The 11601-nt window shown below is 34.9% G+C and overlaps 1 protein-coding gene across 1 annotated transcript; it reads left to right on the plus strand.

Annotated features, from left to right (window-relative positions):
• Positions 1-3190: 3190 nt before the first annotated feature.
• Positions 3191-5765, plus strand: LOC138889290 (protein FAR1-RELATED SEQUENCE 1-like). Its single transcript, XM_070172579.1, has 5 exons — positions 3191-3527; positions 3766-4209; positions 4259-4464; positions 4568-4710; positions 5630-5765. Exons 1-5 carry the CDS (start codon positions 3191-3193, stop codon positions 5763-5765), a joined length of 1266 nt encoding a protein of 421 aa, XP_070028680.1.
• The last annotated feature ends 5836 nt before the right edge of the window (positions 5766-11601 follow it).

Below are 11601 nucleotides of genomic sequence, written 5' to 3' on the forward strand. Positions count from 1 at the left end.
CGAAGTGTTCGGGAACAAGACACACCCGAAAAGCAGGAGCAGCGCCAACCGCGTGTACCTCTCAATATGGAGATCCTCCGTCTCGCCGGTAATGTCTGGGTGTAAAAATGCCATATGATCTCTGATGGCTGACAAAGCAACGCGACTGCCCCCAACGTCACCCTAAGGTCTATAACCAGTAAAATGCATCATCATATCCAACAATTGTGCACGCGTCATGGATCTAATGTACTGGGGCAGTGCTATGGCCGTCCATCTACGCGCAGCCCGTACAAAACCTGAACATCCTCCAGCGTGATGGTGTCCTCTCCAGTGGGCAAGTGAAAAGTGTGTGTCTTCGATCGCCACCGCTCTACCAAGGCCGTGATGAGAGACCAATCAAGCTGCATCCGTCCAAGCTCAAAAATCGTATAGAAACCCGTAGCCTGTAGGCGCGCAACTACGCGGGCATGGAAAGGATGCTCCCCGATGAACTCCCATAAATCGTCAGGTCTCCTGGGGCGGAGAGGCTGCATCAATAGCTGTCCCTCCCATACTAATGAAGACCTATGGTCGCCCTGCAACACTAGTAGCTGATCCTCGGCAGGTCCGGGATGCGCAGGCGGAGGAAAGTCCATGTCGTCTACTATAATTTAAACAAATTTAATTGTGTGTGTTAGCTTAATAAATTAAATAATTAATTATGTTTAAAATTGGACTGAATAATTATGTACGGGTTCCAGGCTCTATATTTGAGGCCCGGTAGCACCGAGTTATCCTTAATTATTATGCGTGTTAATTTTAACATTTTTAGAATTGTGTCTGTTAGCTTAATAAATTAAATAATTAATTATGTTTAAAATTGGACTGATTAATTATGTATGGGTTCCAGGTTCGATATTTGAGGTCCGGTAGCACCGAGTTATCCTTAATTATTATGCATGTTAATTTCAACATTTTTAGAATTGTGCCTGTTAGCATAATAAATTAAATAATTAATTATGTTTACAATTGGACTGAATAATTATGTATGGGTTCCAGGCTCATTTTTTGAGGCCCGGTAGCACCGAGTTATCCTTAATTATTATGCGTGTCAATTTCAACATTTTTAGAATTGTGTCTGTTAGCTTAATAAATTAAATAATTAATTATGTTTACAATTGGACTGAATAATTATGTATGGGTTCCAGGCTCATTTTTTGAGGCCCGGTAGCACCGAGTTATCCTTAATTATTATGCGTGTCAATTTCAACATTTTTAGAATTGTGTCTGTTAGCTTAATAAATTAAATAATTAATTATGTTTACAATTGGACTGAATAATTATGTATGGGTTCCAGGCTCATTTTTTGAGGCCCGGTAGCACCGAGTTATCCTTAATTATTATGCGTGTCAATTTCAACATTTTTAGAATTGTGTCTGTTAGCTTAATAAATTAAATAATTAATTATGTTTACAATTGGACTGAATAATTATGTATGGGTTCCAGGCTCATTTTTTGAGGCCCGGTAGCACCGAGTTATCCTTAATTATTATTCGTGTCAATTTTAACATTTTTACAATTGTGTGTGCTAGCTTAATAAATTAAATATTTAATTATGTTTACAATTGGACTGAATAATTATGTATGGGTTCCAGACTCAATTTTTGAGGCCCGGTAGTACCGAGTTATCCTTAATTATTATGCGTGTCAATTTTAACATTTTTAGAATTGTGTGTGCTAGCTTAATAAATTAAATAATTAATTATATTTAAAATTGGACTGAATAATTATGTATGGGTTCCAAGCTCGATATTTGAGTTAATTTTACAACGTATAGGAATTTGTTACTTTTGTAAGTTTATTGTTGTAATTAAATAATTAATTTTGTAAAGTGTAATTGAATAGAGTTTGCAGTTACTACATACTTAAACTACATAGACTCTACGCTAAAAGGCTCTACATTTTACTACTCTAAAAAGCTCTATATTTTACAACACTAACATGCTCTATATTTTACTACACTAAAAGGCTCTATATTTTACTACGCTAAAAAGCTATTTATTTTACTACGCTAAAAGGTCACTATTTCATATAAAAATAACTAACATAAAATACAAATATGAACAACAAACAAAATAAATATTATTATGTTTTTAACAATACAAATAATTTATCAAAGTTTAACAATTTTTTGTACCAAAGCTAATAAATCAATCCGGGTATAAATAAGATACAAATTTAAACACAAACATAACACAAATTAACATGAAAACACATTAAGCAATACAAATATGCATGTACTATACGAGTTTCGACATAAACAAAATTGAAATACCTCGATTTAAGTTTTTAAAATTTGATTGAAATCGAATTTTTGCACCCGAAAGAAGGAATCCAAAGCTTGTCTTGTATGTGGGACCTACACTCCTTGCTCTTTAGGTGACGGGTGTGGCCCAAATTTTTTTTTTTAAGTTTGACGCGGGGTGGGGGGTGGGGGTGGGGGGACCAGCAGAATCGAAGGTGTTGGTTTCCTTCGGTTCAGTGGTCCAAGGAAGAAGAATGGACTATATTTTATTGAAGCTGTTCGCAGTATTATACTGCGTTTTAAGTAAAACGCAGTATAATATTGTGAACAGCTTTAATAAAATATAGTTAGGCCCACCATCTTAGTAAAACGCAGTATAGTACTGCGAGTTACAAATTTTTTTTAAAGTAAAACGCAGTACTATACTGCGAATTACTTTAACGGCAAAATTTCCGTTAAAGTAATTCGCGGTATAATACTGCGTTTTACTCATTTATGTAACTTTTTTTAAAGTAGTACAAAAGTATTTTTTGTCCAAAAAATGATTAAAAAGGTTTCGAGTTCACTAAAGTCTAAAGTATAATGTAACTTTTTTTTTTCTTATTCCGTCCAGGAAAACTGTTAGAGTATTTTGAGAAGAAAAGAATTGAAGATCCATCTTTCTTTTTTGCGGTGCAATTGGATGTTGATGATATGATCACAAATATATTTTGGGCCGATTCAAAGATGATAATAGACTATGATACTTTTGGAGATGTGCTCTCATTCGATACCACTTACCAGACGAATAGAGAGAACAAACCTTTGGCAAGTTTTGTTGGATTGAACAACCATAGAAAAAGGGTTGTTTTCGGATGCGCTTTAATGTATGATGAGATCACTGCAGATTCCTTTTAGTAGTTGTTTGAAACATTTCTTGGAGCGATGTCTGGAAAAAAAACAAAAATAATTTTTACATATCAAGATGCTGCAATAAGTAAGGCCATCTCACTTGTCATGCCTGAAGTTTATCAAAGGTTATGTGTCTGGCACATGGAGCAAAATGCAGCTAAGCATCTCAATCAAATTTATAAAAGGTACGCTTCTTTTCATGATGATTTTCGAAAATGCATTTATGAGTATGAAGATGAAGCAGAATTTATGGATGCTTGGAATATAATGCTTGATGAATATAACCTTCGTGAAAATGAATGGTTGCAAGGAATATATGCATTAAGGGAAAAATTATTTGCAGCATATGGAAAGAATTTTTTTTCGGATGGTATGAAAACACACAGTTGAGTGAGAGTTTGAATGGTGATTTAAAGGATTACTTGCAGTCTGATAACAATTTAGTACAATTTTTTAAGCATTATGATCGAGCAATTGAGGATAAACGATATAATGAGCTGCAAGATACTTGTGATGCATCACAACGGATTCCAGTATTAAAAGCACAAGTTCCTATTTTGATTCATGCTAGAGAGGTCTATACCTCAATATTTTTGCAAAATTTCAAGATGAATATATGAAATCCTTATCAATCAAAGTGAATATTGGATGTGGGAAGAACACTTTGTCCACCATTTACAATGTTAGTAAGCATGAGCATACTCGAGAATATATTGTTACGGTGACAGAGGTAAGCCATATATCTTGTACTTGCTTGAAGTTTGAGTCCATGGGTATACTTTGTTGCCATGCAATAAGAGTCCTCGATGTAATGAAAGGAGTTAGTAGAATTTCAACTGAGTATATTTTAGATAGATGGACAAAAAATGCAAAGGGCGTAAATATTAAAGAAGTTAATGAGCAAGAAATAGAGATCAAAGATCCAAAGTTGATTACTATGAATCGTTATAGAGTTCTTTGTCCTATATTTGTTAGAATGGTAGCAAAAGCTTCTGAAACAGATGACGGCTATAAGGTAGCAGTAGCATGTGCAAATGAGCTAAATCGCAGAGGTAACAACTCCATCTTTTTGTACTTGTGGTTCAACAAGAGATTTACCAGAAGAAAATAATAACATAAATATCCTCACACGAGCCAAAAGTTTAAAAAAGAAAGATGGAAAATGCCATAAAAAGAGGATCAAACCTTCCCTCGAGGTGAACGCAAATCGCAAGAAAGCTCAAGGAAATAAGTCAAGTTCCGCTAAACAGAATGGACCAAGAGTCGATGATGGAGCTCTATCTGATAATGACAAATATTTCAATCAGGTATATCACATTTTATTTTTCAACTATTAGAGTAGCTCATATATATATTTATCATTTCTTATAATATTTAGTCAATTACACTAATGTTTTTATTAATTGGTAGGATCCAATATCCAAGGGAAATATTTATGAGAATTCTGATTTAAGTGCCCCTCAGACTATGGCTTGTGCTAGCTTACCCCACAGTTCAGAGTTTTCTCTTTCGTTGCCATACCCTAACTTTACTCAAATGCTGACGGTAGTATTGTATTGGAAAAAAATTGAATTTATATTAAAAATGATGTGGCATGACACGTGGATTAGTTGAATGGTCAAAGAACAACAATTGACTAAGAGGCACGGTGAAAACAGCCACGGGAAGAAGAATTTAAATAGGCACGAGACGACGTATAGATACGAGTCTCGTACCAATTTAAATTATTTACAGCCAACGGATTAGAAGGCATTGAAAGCAAGGATCAGATGACAGAAAGGAGTGTAAGCACGTGATTTTTGCCCTATATGAGAATTACTCCCAAAAAATTCAAAAAATAAAATAATTTTTCTTGGTGTGCCATTTTTGTGATATTTTGTGACATTTTGAATAATTATTTGTATTTGTTTGTGCATGTTTATTTGCTAAATTAATAAAAAATACAAAAAATATGTCGCATTTTGCATATAGGATTTAATTCTACAATTGTTAGTAATTAAATTTGTTTTACAAAAAATAAAAATTACAAAAATAGGCATCGTTTGCATTTTTAGCATTTAATGTCCAAATATACAATTTTATGCTTAATTATTACTTAATTGTGCGTTAATTGTTATTGGGAGTTAATTTGCGCTTTTATAACTTAATTTAGTTCTTAATAATAGTTTAAGTATTTTTATAATTTAGTTTTAGAAAAATAAAAGAAGAAAAGAGAGCGAAAATATAAAGAAAGTCGGAATTAGGCCTCTTCTTCAACTTCAAGCCATAGGCCCAAAAAATGGCCCAATCTTCCCTACGACCCAGTCCATTTCGAACTGGGTCGACCCAGTCCATAACCCAAAAGACCCAAACCCCTTTTGTCTTACATTTTACAAAACAAAAACAAAACAAAAAAAAAAGAAAGAAGGGAAAACCCTAAAGAGCTAACCAACCCGCCCCCCCTTTCTATCTTTCTTCTTCTTCTTCCTCAAGAAAGACCCCTCCCATGGCTGCCCTTTACCCTCCATTAGCACGTCCTAATAGACCAGTTGTTCAAGCTTTACCTGCTCCGACCATGGATGACCCAGCTGCGTCTTCATCTCCTTCGTCAAGCTCAAAACTTACTTGACATCCATGGTTGCCAACGCTACGTCGAATGCTTCTGTCTCCGAGCTGCTGCCTCACGCCCATCATCTTCAACACCAAGCTCCCCGCGACTGCCCGTCACAGCTTCTGCCTCGTCAACTCAGGCAGCCATGGCTGCCATTGCATTCCATCAACGTCGAACAACTAATTTGGCTTGCCATTGTTCGACGACCAGCTGTTGTTGCTCCCCTATGCTTTACGTTGTTTCTTATCCCTCCCTCGACAAACTGTTGCTGCTACTCGTCGCAGTAGTTCCCTATTGCCTGCTTCTCCATCGTCACTGTAGCAGCAGCTGTGTCCAGCCATAGGATCTCCGTCGCGATGCAGCTTCCTCCGAGCTGCTGCTGCCGGCATCTGCTGCTTCACTTCATCGTTCTTCTTTGCTTCTAGTGTTTTGTTGTTGCTTCGTCTTCTTTGTTTGTCAAATGTCGAGGGTTTTTCATTGAGTCGAGGCTTGGACAGATTTGTATACAATCAAAGTTCGTCGTTGATTCATCTCTGGTTAGTTGTTTTTGAGTTTTATTTTGTCCATATTTTGTTTGATATTTTCCGGATCCAAAATCGTTAAATGATTTAATCTTTGTTTTGTTCGTTGTTCATCTTTGAAATAATTTTCTAGTGTGTTCATGTTGTTTGTTAAATTAATTTTCAGATTTCAAAATAGAAGTTTAATTAATTGTTTTCATATTCATTTCATGTTTGTATTATTGTTTAAGTGAATATTTGTTAGTTTGATGTTTGTTAGATTCAAATTGAAATTTAATTAACTATTTCTTCAATTTGTTTCATGTGTTTATGTATTGTTAAGAATTGTTAATATTGTTAAGTTCAAGCTTAAGGTCATAATTGTGTATTCGTCGATCTTGTTATTTGTCTAAAAAGAATTTAGTTGTGTTAAAGGAAATATATTGATTTAATCGTTTTAATCCGTCATGTTTGTTGTGTTAAAATAGATTCATTCATGTTCATGTTTGGATGATCTTGAATCCGAATTTTGTATAGTTTGATTTCTTGTTTACCATTTATGATTATTTCTTGAATTGTTCTCATAATCTTGTTTAAAGTTTAATATAAGAATTGTTTGTTGTAATGTTGTTAGAGTTGATTTTAAGTTCAATATTATTGAATTTAGGAATCTAAATATACTTGTTTGATTGTTGTTGTTGTTTAAATCCGAAAAATAGGTTTGTTGTTGCCAAAAATATTGTTCAATCAAATTTTAGTTGTTCTTGGTTGTTCAATTTGTGTTCATGTGATTTGTTGTTGAAATGTTGTTAAAATCATGTTCATGTGATATTGTTGTTATGATGTTCATCCGTGTTCATATTGTTGTTTGAACATTGTTAGAAATTGATCATATTGTCTATATTTTGGTTAAGTTTGATTAATTGATGTGTTATAGCTGATGGGTAGTTTGGTAAATTTGTAATACGTTCAGGGGTAGTTTGGTAATTTCAGTAAGGTCGGAAGGGGTAGTTTAGGAATTGTACATTTTGTAATTGTTTATTTGAAGCATGGGGGACAAAATGAAATGGGGTGGGTTGTGATATGATTATTTAATATAAAGGGGGGACAAGATTTAATTTAAAGGGGAATCTTGCATTATTTTAAATGAAGCATGGGGGACAAAATGAAATGGGGTGGTGTGATATGTTTATTTAATATAATGGGGATGAGTGGGAAGATAATGGGTTTGGTAGAGAAAATGGGTTGATTTTAATTGATTAAAAGATTTAGGGATGGGTTATAAGAAGTCTTGAAATCAGAATAGAAGGGAAGAAGAGAAAAAACGAAATCTGAAAAAAAAAGAACAGAATACAGATAGAAAAAAAAATCTGACAGAAAGAGAATAAGAGAGAGAAAAAAGGGCTGAACATTTACGAGAGAGAAAATTCCGAAAAAATATTTAAACTTTCAAAATAAAAAAAACTAAAAAAAATCTTCTGCTTTCTTTCATTGTTTGAAATCAGAATTAATTGTTGTTTCATCAAAGCTTGAAGCTTTTGTTTTTTTTTGGGATTACTGCTCCACTGGTTTGCAAACTCTGTTCCTGGGTTGTTACTGTTGCTGGGTTGTTGTTGCTGCGTTGTACTGTTATTACTGCTGCTGATTCTCATCTTCATTTTCTTTTGCTTCCAATATCAGGTACACATCTGACACGCTGGTTATTGTAATCTGAATATGAAGCATGAATACGAAAAATGAGGAGTTGAAATTCTGAATTAGCTTTAATTATATTCTGAATTTTATTTGTATGTATAATTTATTTAGTTTGCAAAAAATCAGAATCGTGTAGCTATTTAATACATATAGTGGAACATCCGACGATAACTTAACGATTGAACTATCTACATATTGCCAAAAATAAATAAATGGTGTAGTAACTCCGTCAAGTAAAAAAAAATCAAACGAATAGGCCATCTAGTAGGAACTTGGTAAAAATATTGTTTAGTTAAAAAATATTGGTTAATTTCAGCATGTAAATGGTCTAGGATTAAAATTAGATTGCTAAGTTTTTTTTTAATTTGTCAAACTGATAGTATGCCTAGTATAATGTAACTAGGTAATAACATGTGAATAAGACGGCCCAGGTTTAGTTTTATGTCATACACGTTGGGCCTGCAGTGACAACGGACTGTCATGTTTGCATCATTTTCAGACTTTATGAATCATATTCAAAATTCATCTATAACAACTCAAGCATGTAAATAAATTAAGATATTTTTTCTTTTAATTTGTAGAGACAAATTTCAATAGAAAATGTAAGTATTTTAGGACTGTCTTTTTTTAAAAATAAGATGAGACGAGCCTTGCCAAATAAAACACAAATTGTGGGGCCCTCATAAAATTTAAATTGATAACTTAAACTTCGGGATGGGCCGTTTAGCAAATTTCATGGCCTTCCCCAAAGTAATAAAGCGCTAATCGCTTTAGGCACGATATAATAATAATACATTCTTAAACACGGGTACGCATTTATGCGACCCAAATCCAAATCCCAAAACATTGAATAAAAATACGTTCAGGATCGTGGATGCATTTTATGTGACGCAATCCAAAGACATGTTTTTTAAACGATGTTCACATTCTTTAAAAATATAATAATAAAAGCGGCCAAAGGATAAAATTTGCACATAAGTTTATAATACGTATTATATCAAATAATCAAGCCAAATATATGACAGTTGAGCGACCGTGCTAGAACCACGGAACTCGGGAATGCCTAACACCTTCTCCCGGGTTAACAGAATTCCTTATCCGGATTTCTGGTGCGCAGACTGTAATACAGAGTCATTCTTTTCCTCGATTTGGGATTAAAATCGGTGACTTGGGACACCTTAAATCTCCCAAGTGGCGACTCTGAAGTAAATAAATAAATCCCGTTTCGATCGTCCTTTAATTGGAAAAAACTCCTTGCACCCCTCGCGGGTGCGGAAAAAGGAGGTTTGAACTGTATATAAACTGTGCCGAAACCTTTCTCTTCTTACCTCCGGGGATGTGCTCACTGGTTGAGACTCCCTATTCTGTTAGTGTCATACCCTAAATAAAAGAGGCTCGGAAAGTTTCTAAGCCGGCTGGCCTTTTGGTTCCCGGAAAGGAGCTCCTTCCTCAACTCGAGTTGTCCGCTCGGGTACACTGTCTAGAACACCGACCCAGGTTTTGAACATAGAATAACGTGACTTCATGCCGGATCCCTAGTAGGAACGCTTATTTGCATCACGTTGCATTTGACTTAGGGGACTCAACACAGGGGTTGGGTCCGTCTAGGACTAGCAACCTGAAATGAAAAGACCATTCTGATGCATCCTACTTGCTCTGTACATATATTTGTTTCGAACTTGCATGTTGACCGGTTTCTGAATCTCGGGAATGTTGGAAAATTGAAAAAAAAGGGAAAAAAAAGAAGAGAAATATCAGTTAGGGAGTTAATTGATTATCTTAGAAATAAAAAAAATCAATGACCAATTACTGGCGAAACTCTGCCGAAATTTTGGAAAAAAAAAGGAAAATGTTTTATTTTGTTTTACTAAAAAAAAAAATAGAAAAAGAGCCTTTTATTTTTGGAAAGTTGGTTGTTGATAAAGAAAAGGATAAGAAAAGTTTTTGTTCTAGTTTGAAAAACATAAGTTGTTTCATTATTTGTTGAAAAAGGAAAAAAAAGTCTTTTATTTTAGTTTGGAAAATAGGTTATTTTATTATCTGTGAAAATAATAAAAAAAAAGTCTATTATTTTTAGCTTGGAAAAGGCTGTTTTATTTGTTGAAAAGAAAAAGAAAAAAAGAGAGTCTTGTTTCTAAAAATAGTTTTTATTCGCTTATGAAATGCCAAAAATAAAAATGGAAAAGAGTCATGTTTTAAAATAGTTCGGTTAATTTGCCCGAACTACGCGGGTTTGATTCTCACCGGATGTGAGATACGTAGGCAACCCTCATCGGGTCCAACCCCCTTTTGCTAAAAAAGCCAAAAACAAATAAAAAAAACATGTCAAGATTTTTAATTTTGTCATAAATAAGTCGGGTGATGTCCAACTTCCTCTTTTACAAAAAAAAAATAGCAAAAATATATATGTCAAATTTCTAAGAAGTCGGGTGACGCTGTTTTATCAAGACATAGCCGAATGTTCCCGAAGGGGACGCCGGAAGGCTAACTTTGCATAAACAGCCACTTTTGGGTCATATTTAAGGTTTGGTCCAGTTGACCCACACAGCCTTAAAAATCTTCGTCCCCGAGACGTTGAAAGGCCGTGTTTGCAATATTGAGTTTTCTAATTTGAAAAACGATAAAAAGAGTCATAAATAAGTCAGGTGATGTTGTTATGTCATAAATAGCCGAATGTTCCCGAAAGGAACGCCGGAAGGCTGACTTTGCATAAACAGCCACTTTTGGGTCATGTTTAGGATTTTTGGTCTAGTTGACCCACACAGCCCTATAAATCTTCGTCCCCGAGGCGCTGAAGGGCCGTGTTTGCAACACCAGGTTTTTATTATAATTTTAAAAGAGAAAAAAAACAAAGAGTCGGCGGTCAGGTGAATACCGTTTGAATTTTTGGTCAAAATAAAGCCGAGCCAGCTTCAGCCGCGTCTTAAAACCGTTCTTGCCGAAATAGCCTTAGAGTATCTTTCAATCGTCAAAGGTTATTTTCCTAAAAGAACGGACAAGTTTGTAAAGTGTCAAAATAATACTCCCCGGCCTCAAAATTCATGTGAGATTTGGATGGGGGCACATTTGCAAAAATAGCCGTTTGTTTGCATTTGTCAAACGGGGAAAGGAAGCTGGCCTTTTTGTTTTGAGGTTATAAATCTTTTGGCTAGAATATATGGGTTGTTTGATTTTTGAGTTTGTTGGTCATCTTTCAACCTTTGAAACCCAGTTTATTTTATTATGAAAATTGATAAAAAAAAATGTGTCTCATTGTTGTTACCTTTCATTTGGTCCGAACTACGCAAGGTCTGATTCATGCGGGGTCATGATACGTAGGCAATCTCCATAAGATTCGACCACCACTGAAAAAGAAAAAAAAGGGAAGAAAGAAAAATAAAGGAAAGCGCAAGTGCATCGCATCTCTGATAGAACGGTTTAACTGCTTAGGTGCATTGCATCTCTAATATATGATTATCTGTCAAATGCCCTGACACTAACGTGATGGCTTCCCTTTGCTGTGTTCATATATAGAAAAGTGGTTGGTTGTGGTAACTCCTCCCTGCAAAGCAAATGACACAGAACCTCAGAACAGGGTGGGTCGGTACTGATGACCGACAACAATTGGTCGAACAGAACAACGGGTTGGTAGAAGAAGTGAAAATGCTGAGACAACATGT

Source organism: Nicotiana sylvestris, chromosome 4 (genome assembly GCF_000393655.2).
Source record: "Nicotiana sylvestris chromosome 4, ASM39365v2, whole genome shotgun sequence".
Taxonomy (NCBI): Eukaryota; Viridiplantae; Streptophyta; class Magnoliopsida; order Solanales; family Solanaceae; genus Nicotiana; species Nicotiana sylvestris.